The sequence below is a fragment of the Myripristis murdjan genome, chromosome 17 (genome assembly GCF_902150065.1).
Source record: "Myripristis murdjan chromosome 17, fMyrMur1.1, whole genome shotgun sequence".
In the NCBI taxonomy this organism is placed as follows: Eukaryota; Metazoa; Chordata; class Actinopteri; order Holocentriformes; family Holocentridae; genus Myripristis; species Myripristis murdjan.
This window is the reverse complement of record NC_043996.1, coordinates 18,572,676-18,588,945: the sequence shown is the minus strand read 5'-3', so window position 1 is coordinate 18,588,945 and position 16,270 is coordinate 18,572,676. Positions and strand designations below refer to the sequence as shown.

Sequence of the window (16,270 nt, the reverse complement as noted above, 5' to 3'; positions counted from 1 at the left end):
TCCCTCCGAGCCAGATGACAACCGATGCTTGAATATCTGTGGATGGCTCTCTTTAGAAATCCACGGTTGGGATATACACCGATGTCAAATCAGATGTGGGGGGTTGTTTTGTTCAGTAGAGATCGAGTCAGTCTCTGGCGATACAATCATGCGTAAAACACTCGCTTGAACTATTTTACGTAAACTTGTGAACTGGCTTGCAAACGGTGTGTCACTTTCCAGTTGGAAACAGCTGCGACTTCCACTTGCACTGCGGCTGATGTTAGCTCTTTGCCCTATACACTCTTTGGTGTAAATCAGCCAACATGGCGGGCAGTGAGAAGTAAACGAGTTCTTTTGCAAAGCCGACGATAATAGCAAAATGAGGTGAGTTTATAGCCCGCTTGTCTTAAATTAGGAAGAGGAAAGGAAAGCAGCGGCTACTGGTTATCGTGGAAGAGAAACTGGTCTCATGTCCATGCATCTAAAGACAAGATGCAGCGCAGGCAGCAGATCAAGTTCCAAGCAGAGATGGCTTGAAGTCATTGCTTTTCAAACACAACAAATTATTCCATTTGGACTATAGACTTAATGGCATATATTATGTAACTATATACTCATTTTCACAGGGTGTTTTGTTTGGAAATGTGACGGCAGCTGCATGAAAAGCTGAATTGAGTTATGAGCACTGATTTACAGGAAGCTACATGTGTCTTGGGCGGGTGAACAAATAAGTTATATGGAATATATGGTGATGTGTATAGGTGTTACCGTAGGGATATATGGCTGCTTATACTCATGTGGAGATACATCAATATGTAGATTTGTAACGGTATGCCTGTTCATGTATATATACACATATTTAATGGAATATATAGGGTATGTAATGGATATATGTGCATATGTTTTTATGTATGTGTGCATACACAAAAATATGTATATTTATTAGGTTTTGGTATGCAAATAAGTGTGGGACTAAATAAGTTTATTATGGAGAATAGAGAAATTGTTTATTTTTGTTTACTGTGTGAATTTTTGAAATAAATCATTCATTCACTCTGCCTCCTCTGATGCAGAGTCCCCCGTGGCTGGATGGGACTCCGGCGGGCCTATTTGGTTTGGCCAATTCTCTTGCTGCTTTTGGTTGGTGCAGCCTTGACGGCCCTGCTGCCTGCTGCTGAAGACCGAGCAGGCGACGGTGTCCTGGGGGTGCTACGAAGGGCGACGTCCAAAAGGGAGGACTCCTTATCGCCGGGCCATCGTGTTGACAGCACCAGTGAGGAGGGTTTCACCATCATCATCCAGACTTACAACCGCACAGACATTCTGCTCAAACTCCTGAACCATTACCAGGCAGTGCCTCACCTTCAGCAGATCATCATAGTCTGGAACAACGTTGGAGAGCAGACCCCCCAAAAGCTGTGGAGCTCCCTGGAGCCCCATCCTGTCCCTGTGGTGTTCAAGGAGCAGAATACCAATCGAATGCGCAATAGACTACAGCCGTTTCCAGAGATTGGCACCGATGGTCAGTATGTCTGTCAGCTTGTAGCCCGTTATTGTGCATTGCTGTGGGTTAGGTGTATGTATATGGTATGCCCAGTCTCATAGTTTGAGACTGCTTAAGTTTGCTGTTTTTTCTAATATTTTGTCTTTGTTCTGATCCCTAGCTGTACTGATGCTGGATGATGACACCCTGGTCAGTGTTCCTGACATCAGTTTTGCTTTCTCCGTGTGGAAGGTAATGGTATCCTTCAGAGACCAAGCAAAAAAAGTAAAACTCAACTGTATCACTGGATTACACTACCATATGCAGGCACAATTTATGGTATACCATAAATAGTTTTATCTTTTGTTCCCCAGCAATTTCCAGACCAGATAGTTGGGTTTGTCCCTCGAAAACATGTCACTGCAGGAGGAGTGTATAGTTATGGCAGCTTTGAGCTACAGGACCCCCAGTTGGGTGGAGGTGACAGGTAGGTCACTAATCTTTATTTTGTTAGTAGTATTAGCGACTAAGGCTGAACGATATGGTAAAAAAAAAAAAAACATCATCTTGCACTTGTTTTGACAGATATTGTGATTGTGGTATGATTTACAATTATTTTGGAAATGACAATTTTTGCATCATTTTCATTTTCACCGGAAACGTCTAAAGTAATGATTATGTCATTTTGATTTTGATGTGATTTGTAGCAAACATTTTTTTTATTACATTTGGAGAATACCATTTGAAGGCCAGGACATCATTGTAGTACCACAGCACTATAAGCACAAGAAAATGCAGCTCAAGAGATTTTGATATTGCGCTTGGCCATGTCGCAATTCTGATAATAGTTTTGATTAATTGTATTTAGCTACACTGTATCATATGCACCAGTTTGTTTTGGGTCAACCGGTACCTTTGCTTGGTCTGTTCTGGTTGTGCCCTTATGGGCCATTTCGTATGCCTACTTATCCCAATGCTTTCACTACAGGTACTCCATGGTGCTGATTGGTGCTGCCTTTTTCCACCACCGCTACCTGCAGCTCTTCCAGGAGCAGCCTCCAGCAGTACATGTGCTGGTGGATGAAACACAGAACTGTGATGACATTGCCATGAACTTTGTTGTTGCACTGTATTTGGGAAAACAGTCCCGGCCGTCAAGCTCTTCCAAATCCAACAGTAACACAGGCAAACCCTCAGGAGTCTTTGTGAAGCCTGTGGACATCCGCAACCTGGAGAAAGATGCTAGCAGCGGGTATGTGGGTATGTGGCATCGTCCTGAACACCTACTCCAAAGGTCCTATTGTTTAAACAGGCTGGCACAGATCTATGGCACCATGCCACTCTGCTTCTCCAACTTGATGGTTTGCCAGTTTGGCTTCCCCAGTTATGCCAACCATAAGAGTAGGAGCTGAGGAGGACCTGTTTGGCCTGGAAAGTCTTTTACTGGCATTGACAGAGTGAAGGTGGACCCAAGTAGAACTCAGGTAAGTGTGTTAAGGTGTCAGGGCCGAGGCTCAGGTTGATAGACTAGTGATTTGCAGCTGTAGTTCTGTAAAAGTCAATGTTTACAGGGAATGCACAAATGCAACCAAGGCTTTCACAACTTCAAACAGCATATTAAACTCATTTAAGTGTTAGGTACAGTCAGCCCTTATTTCGAAATCTGACCTAACACATGTTGAAACATGTCTTCACAACCCAAGAAATTATTACATTTATGTAAACTATGTAACAATGTGGTAGAAGACTGTTACAGTCCGAGTATTGGATAATGTATACATAAAAATAGTTAGCTCATTGTTTTAGTGTTTCTGTTGTTGCTCACTCTTACCCTTGTATCTCATGGCACAGAGCAATGTCACCACAGCATCAGCAGGACACCGATGGACTTTTCATTCTTTGTAGAACAGCAAGAAAGGTACAACATTTTCCGCAGATGCTCAGTCTAATGAGACATCAGCATTTGATAATTTCTATTATTGCCAAAGCTGCCTTTACCTCATCATTTACAGCTGTAATAGAGAATTGCAGCACAGTTACTTTTGAAGCCAGCAGATGTCAGTCTTATATCTGATTTGACAATTTGCCTGTTTGTTTTGCAATGCAATCCCATGGAAACCCTGAATTTAACCGGAGTTAACTCTATACTCTATAGAATTTTGCTTTCGAGTTGAGTTTGTTTAGACATCATCCCTGTAAACTCATTAAGTGCAACAGAGTGAATTTTGCCAATCATAGCTAACCTTCAAGTTATATGAGCTGTAGATGGTTATCTGATTTCTTAAATTGACATTTTTCTTTTGTTTTTTTCTTTATTTTGCTTTTAGTTTGTCTGCTTGGTAAGAATCTTTGTGACAATAATTGTTCATGCTTGCTCAAAGTCAGTAAGCACTGCGCCAAAATGACTAAAAGTTTGTAAGTGTTTTTCTGTAACTTTATGTCTGTTATGCTTAGGAACATATTGTTGGTGTTTTTTCAGTGAATCAAGTTACTTATTTTATTTCTTAGTGGAATTATAGGATGCAATCATTTTATTAATTAGGAAGGTGTAAGTCTCAAAATCACATCTAAATAAAAACCAGATTCCTGAGGTGTTTTGAATGATTGAATAATCAAATGTTGAGCCAAATCCAGCAACCACAATAAATCTTGCACCTGCCACAGAAGTATCTGTTCAGCCCTTGTGGTCGTATGATGTGCCTACACATGTGCCAAACACAGGAATGAACTTGGCTCCCATCAAATCTGTGCAGAGACAATCTGTTTACAGAACACCTGTGGAGCTGTAAAAGGTCTGAACAGCTATGTGCAAGGTAGGGTCTTTATGCTTGGGGCTCTAAGTTGGGACAGTGGGTAGGTATCGGTTCAGTGGTTGAAATGTTTCTGCCTACTACTCTCAATACTCATGTAGACAATCGTCATTAATACATTCGCAGATTTGCAGGGTTTTTCCATGTTATTAAGTAAGTTTATATGGTCACATTGCAAGGAGGCTTGATGACATTCCTCGTGAAAGTTAAGATTGTTTCCTCACCAAATCAGAAGGCTGGGTGTCTTTTTTTTTTCCATAAAGTTGGGTATAACCTGTTGAACTTCTAAAAAAAAAAATAATAATAATAAAAAAAAACACTTTACACATACATACCAAAGAGAGACTGTATAGTGACTGTGGGGCTCAGGGAGACATGGGAAAACCCACTTAGATTAAACTCTTGGAATTTATAGAAATGTTCATCTTAATAGCATTCCCTTAGTTTCATGGCCTCCAATCCAAATTAAGGAAATGTTATTTCACCATCAATAATGGTTCTCGGGTGCTTTTTATTTTGTTCTCTGTGAGGCAACATTTTGCAGGAATATGCATATCAGTGACAATAATCAAGTCACTCAATGCGGAGTTTTATTGTACAATTGTTCCAAAATGCCAAGATGTTGGATAAATACTTTAACACAAAATCGGGAGATGCAGTTTTCCACATCAGGAAGCAGAAATAAGGTATCTGTCTGTACAAGTCATCTCATCTTTTCACTCTCACACAAGATACTCCATGGCACACTTAATGCCTTCATTTCATGCTGAGAGGATAAAGCTATTTTCAAACTAAATTTACAGTACCAACTTGGTTCAGCACAGCCCTCTGTTTATATGGACAGCTCACTCCTCCAGTGAGTTACATCTAAAAATGTGTAAAGCTTGCACACAGAGGCTCAGTTAGTGTTTTCCCAGATTTTAAAATGGGAAAGATGTTTGATTCACTTTATTTGCCAGAAGCACTGGTTCCAGCATTTCAAATGTCTGCTAGCCATACTTAATAAAGTGTCCACTGCATGTAATTTGATAAGTTCTTGGTCTTGTGTCACTTATGTGTAATCCCTCTTTTATATGAAGGAAAAAATAAATACAAAATAATAATCCCAAACGGTTAAGATTCATTTTATCAAATCACATCAGTGAATGGGATCAACAATGCAGGTTTCATGCCTAGTCAGACACTAATCCAGTTAATCTCAGTCAGATATGTGATGTTTTTGTGTTGGACATTCAAGGGTTTACTTGTAGGGTCTTAAAGGGGAGTTAGCTGCTATCAGCCTCCATAGGGAACATCTGGATTAAACCACCATGTGTGACATCCAAACCCTACTTCAAATTAGAGGTTGACTTGTACCGTAACATCAGCTTACTTTCATTCCTGACTTTAAAACATTTGCTGGAAAACTGAAATTACTGACAACAATAAAATCTGTAAAGACTCCATGTCAATGATGAAAAGTGTCTCAAAGTCCAGGTAGTGAGTGTCACAGTTCTGGGGGCCTCGTTTAGTGTCCTATAGTGGCCCTGGTCCCCCACCAGGCCTGCCTCCGCTGGCACCTTGAGAACGGATGTTGTGCCACAGCTTCACAAGAGGCTCCCTCTTTCTCCATATTAGCTTGTGGCCATATGCTACATACCATCTGTGGGACAAGATACAAAGACAGTAAAAATGTAGCAACTACAGTATGGGACTGTTTTATGAAAACAATATTTGGATTTCATGTAATATCTCCCCAGTCCTGTTGAAGATACATGTTTTGTTATGGAATAATGATACCATAAAAGTTCCATTAAATTCCTTTACCTCAATCATTTGTCTTAAAAGGTTATTAGATAGACCATTAACTCTTTCAGTAAATTTCTTAGCTGTTTCTGCTACAGTCCCTAACTTTTTTGAATTTGCTTGATATTCATGATTCACACTTGGTCACAGTTAATTAAGTTAGTTATAGTTAAGAAGTTAGGTTAAAATTATTATTATTTTTTTTTCATTGTTTATGTTGCTGGTATGAGCCATACATTGTTGATATCAGGGTTGTAAAATCCGTTTTACAACCACAACTTTAGATGTATTGTACATGGATCACAAGCTGAAGACAGAAGGCGAGTAGAGGCAAGAACTAAAAGTTTCATTTTTTACTGTTAGAAATGGCCTATCATTTGAAAATTTTACATAACCTATAATTAAAAAACAAATATATATATATATATATACAAAGCAGGAAATCAACTCAGGCTTTCCTTAACAAGGTGTGTTGTTTTTAAGTAGAAAATGTGAACGCTGGCCACTCACACTCCAAAGAGGGCTCCACCAAGATGAGCTGCATGATCCAACAGCCGCCATCCCAGAATAAGTCCTGCCGTATCTATGGCAACGAGAGCTTTCAAAGCCTAAGGACAGCCAGATCAGAGGAACGTAAAGTTACACAGAACATCCTGCACATCATTAACAATAAGCATCATCATCTACCATGCATTCGTACATGCATACTTACACATTCACTCACACACATGGGACTCTATCCCTTTTGTTCATGCACTGACATTCTTTTACACTTGTTGCCTGAAGTGAAAGCAGACAAGACAGGGATTTCAGTGCCTGTTAAGTGCATGTACAAATTAAAGACGAAAAAACCCAACAACACAATACTTTTGAAGATCTGTCCAGAGTTGCAGCCATGTACAACCATTAACAACTACACACACCCATACACACACATACACACACTCACACACAAATATTCACGTACACACACATATCCACATTATATCACTTACATTTCCTGCTGTGAAAGTGACCATGGGCAGGAGGATAATGCCGAGCTTGGCTTCTGGCACCTTCGCACAAACTGCAGCCAGGACTGTCATGACGGCACCTGACTAAGGATCAAACAGAAAGAGATATCAAAACATTTTTTTTTCCATTGGTGTATCCCATTTGTATGATTCCTTAGAAAGATTTTAGCAAGGATTCTCACCGCCCCTAACGAAGGATGCAGACGTCCAGTGGCTGTCTTACACATGTAGCTGACCATGGTGGAGATCACACCTGAAAATATATATACAGAATGAGGATGAAACATGGCAACAGTCAAACCCGCTCCCCATTTGTACATGTATCCACTCAGTCATTAAGTAATGATGACACTGGCAGATCTTTTTTTTCTCTCCTATGATGCACAATGAAAGGAGTTTTGCCCTCTCACAGTTGAGGAAGATTTTCAAGACTTTCCATTCCATTCACACCCGCTACATCTTACTCAAACTCAAATTGTATCTTATCACCACCGCAACGATAGCCCTCTCATTTTACCCACTTTCTCTTCTTTCCAATTCTTTATTGCCATATTGATCAGTTTCATTTCCTACTCACAACGAGGCAGACTATGAGGAACTGAGGAACTGTCCTCGCCTTAACAAAAGCAACATAGGCTGTGTGATGAACTGGGAGTCAGATCGAGGTGCTGTTTTGACTGAAGTGTAACCTTTTCCCCAGTTTAGCTCATGAGAAAAAAAAAGTAAAATGTCTGTCTGAGCACGCATCCAGAGAGACTATGCCCTCTATAATATTATTCCCATAACTCCCTTACTCTGTTCGATCACCCTACTTGCTTATATTCTTCTTTATTCTTTTTTTTTTTTTTTTTTTACTTACCGGCAGAGAGGTAGACTGCAAGGAACTGTTCCCTCCCCAGGAGAGAGACAATACTGGAGGAAAACGTCCACAGGACATACATGTTGGCTACCATGTGGATAATGGAGTAGTGGCTAAAGGAGGACAGGACCATGGGAAGGCACTGCGTTTCTGGTAGAACAGAACCAAGGACAGAAACATAGAAGTGCAGATGAAAATGCAGAGGAGAAATTGCTTAGGGCCTGAATTACAACTGAGGCTTTACTTCAGTTTGTAAATGTTAACATACTTAATTAACTTTCCTCTTTTCACTTGCTTATCTCCAGAAAGTCAGAGGTCAGGATCAGCTACAGAACAACTGGCAGGGACTCAGGCTTTGTCTCGATCCATCCCCTGTCCCCTCACTTTTCCACTCCATCTCCATTTGTGTGCACTCTTTGCCACATTTATGGCCTCAAAGCTATAGGCGGAAAGGAACGTGAAGTACAAGAAGCTCCAAATGAGTGCTGATTCTATATGAAGCGTCTTACAGATAAGTTCCTTGTCCACTGTGGTTTTAACAAGTAGTATTTTAATACACATAGGTGACCAGGCTTTGTAGTGTTTTCCTTACAGTTGCCAAAATGTGAACATAATATGTGTGGTAGATAATAATAATAACAGTAGTAATTTGATCTTGGCTTACACGTCAGAACTATCTAATTCAATGTTAGTCAATGCCATTCTTATGCAATAACTTCTGCTCATATATGTACATGTCAACTGAAAGAACATAGATCTGATCTTATAATCTTTGGTTATTTTGTTATCATTCATTTGTCAGGGCAGTCAACAAAACTAAGCAACTGATAACAAAAAAAAGGTGTCCCTTGATTGACTGCTCCTTGCTGCCAGCAGATGGTGTTGAGGGCTTCCTGCAGTTGCCAGATGATTTAAATCTTGTACTTTGATAAGGAGGGGCCTTCGCAGCTTTGCAGTGTGACTTCATCTGGAGTTTCAGGTTGAACTGAGGAGGTTTGCAAATATGTCCTGCTGTTGCCAACTCACACCCAAATTATACAGACTGCAAGATGTGACTGAGTTCATGGTGAGAAATATCCACAAACAGAACTTTGGATACCACCAATTTTCCAGGAGTCGACTCTCTGTTTCACATAATGTAAATATAATTACTGAAGTATTAATCAGCATAGGATTTAAAAAAAACAACAACAACTTGACAGTGCTATCCAGTGGTCCAGCAATCAGCTAAGAGACACACACTGAAATCCAAAAGAATAATTTGATCTTGACACTTCACTGTGAAGTGTTAGTGGATATGGAACCAAATGGGAAAGGGCCTCATGGTTTCTTGCTTATGGACACTTCAGGAGGTGAACACTTGAACCCACAGCCACCACTTGTAAGACAGTATCCAACTCACTATGTCCCCCTGCTGCTGCTGCTGATTATCTCATCTATCACGTAAACTAAGTGCAAATTAACCCTTTCAAAATCAACCTTTGCATTTCAACAAAAAATGCAAACTATTTGTAAAATTGTAAAATTAATAAAACTGGGAGAAACAGCATACTCACTGGAGGCTGGGTTGGAAGTGAAGTACTTTATCATGGATCTTTGCATAGAGGGGATCCGCCAGCAGCACAGGACTACAGCATTTATTGCTATAATACCTGGGAAATGGTTAAAGAGAAGCCAGTGACTACAAAGACAACTACAGGATGTGCTGATAACAGACACTGAATTTGAGATTGGCATGAGCCTTGTGGCAGTTTAAGTGGAACAATTCTGCTTACATTATGAGTGTGTGTGTGTGTGTGTGTGTGTGTGTGTGTGTGTGTGTGTGTGTGTTTCAAGTGACCTACCAGTGACAGTCCTCTGTCCCTCAGTGAGACTGCTCCAGAAGTCATCCACCATGGACATCAGGAGAATGATCTGTTTCTGGAAGTCTGTCAGCTGGTTCCACCAGTTATGCCAGTATGCCATATCCTGGGACCCCTGAAGGTAAAATGTTGTGGACAGTTTACTGAATCATCCTACATATTTCATTCCTTAAAGGTTAATGTGCGTTGACATGCAGATTGGATCATTACACCCTCACCTGTATCAATTTTTCTGACTTGGCCTCCTCCTTTGCAGTCTGTACTCTCGACTTCAGAGACTCATATTGTAAGATGGCCGCTGCACCAAAGGAGCAGCCTGTAAACTGGCATGGAGTCAGACAACAACAAACACACCATCCTGCTGTCCCACAGCTACATCTTTACATTGCACATCTCTTCCTGCTACACCATGAACAATGACTGTCAAGACTGGATAACAGAAAGTAAAGCTCTCTGTTTAAAACGTGGGTAGGAAGATAAAGAGTACCTACCCCTACTGTGAACATCAGCGGTCTGAAAAGCGTGGGCCTGTGGACTTTGGGAGGACGGGGCACAGCTTGGCCCGGTGGCACGCCATCAGCAGCCTCAGAGGGTGTATTGTTTGTTTCTTTGTCAACATTGCCTTTCTTTGTCTCTGGCCTCTTGGCCTCCCGACGGAAAGCACACCTCTGCTGGCTGTAGGGGGTGAGTCTGAAAAATCATGTGGACAAAGAAGGAGAGATGGTTATTTTTATTTATTTATTTATTTATTTATTTTTATAAAACTGCAACAAATTCTTCAACATACCATCCACTCTGAGTAGAAAACCACCTGACTCAAAGCATGATAGTGTTTGATTGAGACAGTCTATATTTACGTGAAGGCAGGCATCAGTCATCTGCAATATTTACAGTTACACAACCTGCGTGTCACGCTGCTTCCGGAAGTTTAACCTCGTCACCTTAGCACAGCCACGCCCCTTGTTTAGTAACAACACCCCGCTATATCTAAATAAATAAATAAACATATACACATAGTAGCCTAATAATAATGATTTATAAAAACTATTTTATGCCACGGGATAGATTCAAACATGTGTCTATAGGCTATGTTGTTCATTAGGACATCTTGTACGTTTGAGCAGTGTTTGTTGCTTTGATCCCCCAGCTCATGGCACAGTTTCAAAAACTGGTAGATGAGTAATAAACGGACGGAGGGATGAATGAATGAACACATGCACGATTTGGACAGTATCGGCGCTGCAGCTTAATAACACACAATAAAGCGGCGGTGCTCCAGCTCCGGCAGCGATCGACAATATTTACAGAGACAGACAGGGCAGCTGGATTCGCACGCAGCGGATAAAGATAAACACATTTTATCAGTGTCTCCCAGCAGATCCGGGCTGGTCCGAGCTGAACAACACAAGTCACTGTCTCATTTGCTCACCTGGAGCCTCGCGACGCTGTGTTGGTGGATCTGATGAACTGTGTTTTGGTCCATTTCATTACACAACCTCTCCACGCCATGTTTCTGAGATGACCCTCAGCTGAAGCCTGTCCCGTACAGGATGCTGCCTTCAGGTGCTGCTTCTTGTTCTGGTTTTTCTGCGGTTTTGCAATCCATCTTACTCGTGCATTACCGCCATCATCTGGCCTGGAGTGTTGATCAGTAGATTTACAGGGAAAAAAGTAATTATAAAATATTATAAAATAAAATGTTTCATCTTGACCAGGAAATAAAGTAGCCGTCATATTTTCCTTACTGAACTTCCTGACCTTCAAGTGAAACGTCATTATGATTTCCTTGCCTCAGTGATGCAAACAATTTATTTTGTTATTTTATTTGTAATTTTACTTCAATGCAGTAATGCTCTGCTTCACTGTCTCCAGATCATCGCAGCATCTGCTCCGGTTGAGTGCTTTTATGTGGCTCGTAGGCCTAATTGAGCTCTGTATGTCCTATTCTTAAATTGAAGATAATAAAGATTATTTACTATTTTGGAAGTTGCAAATTCAACCTGTCACACATTCAAGAGTTTTTTGGTTTGGAGTTGTAACCAATAATGTAATTCTTCTATGATAATATGGACGATGCAACAAAAGCATTTTTTGTGGTTGTTGGTTTAGAAAAAAGTGATATAGATGCGTTGTGCTGCCACAGCTCAAAAAAAAAAAAAAAAAAAAAAAAAAAAAAAGGACAACAATAACTAGGTCCAGGCCTGTATAAACGACATGTTACCATCAGATCTTAGAAAATCCTTGAAAATCAACTTTGTATTTTGTTGGGTTATCAATGTGCGCCTTACTTGCAATTTAGTTACAATATGTCCGACAGCACTTGAATGCAGCAGAAGATAGTTGAATGAAGACGTCCCCTTAGATGCGTAACAGGCCTATACATTTTTTCATGAGGTTGCAGTGTTTTACTTCCCTCTAGTGGCGTATTACAATTATACCGGCTTGTCCAGGTACAGAAAGGCAGAAAGCATGAATGGACAAGTTTCTAGAAGCAAGAAAAAATAAAAATGGCCACTGTGAAGAACTGTAGTTCATTTTGGAGAGTCAAATTAATGATGTATCAAACTATGAGAGTGCTTTAATGTTGCAGGTCTAATTGGAAATGCTATTGGCTGATTTCATTTGTCATATACTTTATGAGCTCATATGGTTTGCTTGTAAAACATTATTCTGGAAAGTAACTTGTAGCTACAGTAATCAGATAACAGAGTTAGAAGTACAATGTTTTCTTCTGAAATGTAGTGCAGTAAAAACATAAAGTGTAACAAAATGGAAATTCTCAAATATCAATATGTAAAAACTGTGCTTAACTGTGATGAAAGACTTAAGTAAATATACTTACTTACTTACTTACTTACTTTATTTTTACCCAATTTCCCCTCAGGGACCATTAAGTAGTCTATTTCTGATTCTGATTCTGATTTCTAACGCTGTATCTCCCCATACTCTAACAATGATAAAATCTCACACATTTAAAGCTTCAAAATATCAAAAAAAGATAAAATTGTATTTGTACACACAGGTGATATTCATTTGGAATATATTTTGAACATCAGAAATATATTTTCCTTCTAAGCACTGTTCTATCAATATACATGACTATACCCAAAACATATTTTAGCCACAAAAAATATATATTCAGAATTTATATCACTCTGTAATTTTATCTCATGCTCATGCCATTTACATGTACCAAAGCATTAATTTTACCACAATTTTATATGTTCTCAACGACATCCTGACAAATTGTGAGGCTTATATGAAGTAGCAGAGGCAGCGAGAAATTTGTGGAGGCCTCAGGGACTGGCTAAGCTGTATTGATGGCACCAGGTTTTGCTATTGACATCTGGACAAGTTCCACAAGCATCTCACAAGCTCGCCAGTGACTCCAGAAATAGGTGAAGAAGGTAGAATATGCATCCAGGAAGCTGCACTGCAGTGTCTGCAGAGTAACTAGGGCTCTCCTCCATTGCAAGCTATACCTGACTTGATTTGCTGGGCTACTCTAGCTACAAACTATACATATCCTACCAAGAATGCTGTGATATAGTGGTTGTTAGAATAAGTTTAGCAGTATCTACATGACTAATTAATGATAACTGGGGCAGAGAGCACATCTTGTGAGGATGTTGGAGTATAATCAAGAAAAAAAAACCTCTAAGTCATGAGGGAATGTAAAGGCAGAGGCTTCAGGGCAAAGATATGATGTAAAAGAGAGGGGTGAGGAAAGGAGAACAATATGCCTTTGCCACTGTATGAACCCAAGGACACACTGCCAGGTTAGATGATATCCTATGGGTGCAGGTCTGGGGCAGAGTGAAGGGAGGACAGAGAGGTGTGGGAGGGGGGAAGAGGAGGAGGAGCGCTGAATAGGAAAGGGGGAGGAGAAATGACAGAGGTATGAGCGAGGTTAGGACAGAATGAGGTGGCAAGACCAAACAGCAGAACAGAAAGAGGAAAGCGAGAAGAGAAAACTAAAGACGACAATCATAATTATTTGAAAGGTGTCAAAAATGGATTTAGGTAAAGGCAGTTTGTGCTTTCGATTTGGTGACACAAACAGGGGTCATCAGTATTTTGAGCTTGTAAAATGATGTTCACAAATCATTTTACAGCCTGCAGTTGTATATCACCTAGCTCTTATATCAATGTGGAAAAAAATGCATGTACATATCTGAATGAGTGAAGTTGTATTTAAACACACACACACACACACACACACACACACACACACACACGCACACACACACACAAATGTAAGTTTATTAAGAAGAAAATATTTTAGAAATATTTTATGTGTGTACAAACCACAAACACAATAAGGCTACTAGCTACACAATACAAGCACAAATTTTGCCTCATTGTTATCTGTCATTTTCCTGTTCTGTTATTGTCAAAAAGGCAAAGGCTTCTACTTGCAATTTGTGTATACAGTCTGTTTCATTCTGGAGCTATTTCACACATTCTTGTGTCGTTGGCCTTAGGTAAGCTAAAAGTCAACCACAGCCCTTTATTGGTTCACATGGAGAAGACACTCTATAGCTAGGTTTCCACCAAAGGCCCCTAGAAGTTTTAGCCCAGTTTTCAAGTAACTATGAAGTTCCTTTAGCCCTATAGGCCCGTTTCCACCGCCGGAACTTCGGGGTAATTTTACGGGGCCGTGGCCGTTGTCGCGTGTCTCCACCGCCGGAACTACCCCGAAGGAGAGAGTTCCTGAACTTTTACAGGGGCTAAAAATGGCCCTGCCTCGGGGTAGGGACTCTGAGCGGCCCCGAAAAAACTCCTGGGTTTACTCACAGCGTGATGTGATGTCAACAGAAAGCAGATGTCCCTAGCAACACGGCCAACACTACCAAGCTAACGCTAACATGCTAGCTAATGCTAACAACACACTTTTTAGCCGTCATTTTTAGGGGTGCTAACCATAGACATAATATACGTAGACGCCTCATGACGTGCTGGAACGTGAGCAGAGTCGCCGCCATATTGGATGGGTCTCTTCAGTCTAGGCTAGCACCAGAGTCAACCAGAGTCAATGGAGAGCGAGCAAAAATGCCAGTATTTTGTGCAGCTTATGATTGCAATAACCGGCACAGGATTTAAACCAGATCGCGTGGGATTACCTTTCAGAAGTAAGACTGAACAATAATTTTGGTTATTTTATCATTTATAATATTATATCGTCGTTACTATCGTTATTACAGCAGGAACTGGTACTCTCTCTCTCTCTTTGACTCTTGCTGTTTTTTTTTCTTTTTCTTTTTAAAGGTTTCCCAGTAATACAGGCTTGAGGAGGCAGTGGGAAGTTGCTATAAGACGGGAGGTTTTTGTTGCGACCGAGTCGTCAAAGCTCTGTACTGAGCACTTCAAGCCTGATGATTTTGACAGGACGGGTCAGATTGTCAGTGATGTCCTCTGTGTGTGTGTGTGAGTGAGAGAAAGAGAGAGAAATAAATTCAAATGAACAATCAAACTTGTTTCTTTTTTAAATCATAAAATTAATTCATTTATACATTTATCTATATGCCATACCATATGTTTTTGTTATAATACAACGTCTTTCAGCATGAAAGTACGTATTTTCAATGTGTGACAGCATCCTGTATCATAACTGAAACTCTGCTGTTTGTAACAAACCAAACCGTGGGAAAATCGGGTAAAAATTCGGGGAGTTATGGATTATTAAAGTTGGGGATACACCTTCCTCAGTAGAAATAAATGCACTGGGAGCGCATTAGGGACCCATCCAAGATGGCGGCCACGCTGCTACGTCAGCTCCAATCCGGTCTTTAAGTCGTGACGTAACACCTTTTCAAAATACTATTTCCGGGTCCAATCCTCGTCATTTCAATATGCCGCAGTGCTGTGTTCCTGGTTGTTCTAACAGATCTGAGTCTAAAAAACAATACCATTGTCATTCTACCGCTTTCCTAGCGACGAGAAAGAGAACATATATAAATATTAAGTTTTTCATCTTCATTTACGTCAAAAGTTATAGCAGTCCAGGGGTCCGTTTCACGAAGCAGGTTCAACAAACTCCGAGTCTTACCCTGAACTCTGAGTTGATCTACTCTGAGATAGGAAGCACTGAGTTTTCAGTTCCAGAACAGCTGATTTGAGTTAGCTTTATCAACTCAGAGTAGTTTCACCTGGAGTTAAGTGTGTGCACCACAGCTATAAAAAGAAATGACAGCGTCAATGGAGCCCCGATTTGACGAGTCACCATGGCAACGGGGAAGCGTCGGGCTGCGTTTTTCACCTCAGCTGAATTGGAAATTTTAATGCATTCATACAGCGAGTTTGCAAATGTTTAAAAAAAAAAACAAAAAAAACCCTGCAACACCGCTGCAGCTGCAAAGGAGAAGGAGACGGCGTGGGAGAACATTGCTGCTCCGGTCAATGCGTAAGTTTAAATGTAGTCTGTTGCAATCACAATAATATTACAGGGGAAAACTGCTTGAATGGTAGCCTATTAA

General features: G+C 40.4%; 2 protein-coding genes across 3 annotated transcripts; one reads left to right on the top strand and one right to left on the bottom strand.

Annotated features, from left to right (window-relative positions):
* The first annotated feature begins 10 nt into the window (after positions 1-10).
* extl2 (exostosin-like glycosyltransferase 2) lies at positions 11-4,767 on the top strand. The gene is made up of 6 exons (XM_030073775.1): positions 11-366; positions 1,056-1,504; positions 1,647-1,717; positions 1,840-1,952; positions 2,454-2,949; positions 3,317-4,767. The coding sequence occupies exons 1-5, from the start codon at positions 362-364 to the stop codon at positions 2,875-2,877; spliced, it is 1,062 nt and encodes a 353-aa protein (XP_029929635.1). The 5' UTR covers positions 11-361; the 3' UTR covers positions 2,878-2,949; positions 3,317-4,767.
* Position 4,768: 1 nt separating this feature from the next.
* On the bottom strand, positions 4,769-11,338 carry parla (presenilin associated, rhomboid-like a). Of its 2 annotated transcripts, XR_003929641.1 has the most exons (11): positions 11,224-11,338; positions 10,286-10,484; positions 10,013-10,117; positions 9,777-9,909; positions 9,489-9,584; positions 7,933-8,082; positions 7,256-7,326; positions 7,056-7,157; positions 6,773-6,840; positions 6,571-6,668; positions 5,878-5,917 (listed from the first exon to the last, which is right to left on the bottom strand). XR_003929641.1 is itself a non-coding variant. In XM_030073772.1 (10 exons), exons 1-10 carry the CDS (start codon positions 11,301-11,303, stop codon positions 5,791-5,793), a joined length of 1,161 nt encoding a protein of 386 aa, XP_029929632.1. In that variant the 5' UTR covers positions 11,304-11,338; the 3' UTR covers positions 4,769-5,790. The 2 variants fall into 2 exon arrangements, 1 of the variants encoding a protein (XP_029929632.1); XM_030073772.1 differs by lacking the exon at positions 6,773-6,840 and having other exon boundaries at positions 4,769-5,917.
* Between the last annotated feature and the right edge of the window lie 4,932 nt (positions 11,339-16,270).

Bases quoted from the DNA above. Each gene is read 5' to 3' on its own strand.
- extl2 (XM_030073775.1), top strand. The intron at 1,505-1,646 runs GTCAGTATGTCT...TCTGATCCCTAG, and splicing joins TCCAGAGATTGGCACCGATG to CTGTACTGATGCTGGATGAT. The intron at 1,718-1,839 runs GTAATGGTATCC...TTTGTTCCCCAG, and splicing joins TTGCTTTCTCCGTGTGGAAG to CAATTTCCAGACCAGATAGT.
- parla (XM_030073772.1), bottom strand. From the start codon at position 11,303: ATGGCGTGGAGAGGTTGTGTAATGAAATGGACCAAAACACAGTTCATC. The intron at 7,158-7,255 runs GTGAGAATCCTT...TTTGATCCTTAG, and splicing joins TGCATCCTTCGTTAGGGGCG to TCAGGTGCCGTCATGACAGT. The intron at 5,918-6,570 runs GTGAGTGGCCAG...CTTGTCCCACAG, and splicing joins GGTGGAGCCCTCTTTGGAGT to ATGGTATGTAGCATATGGCC.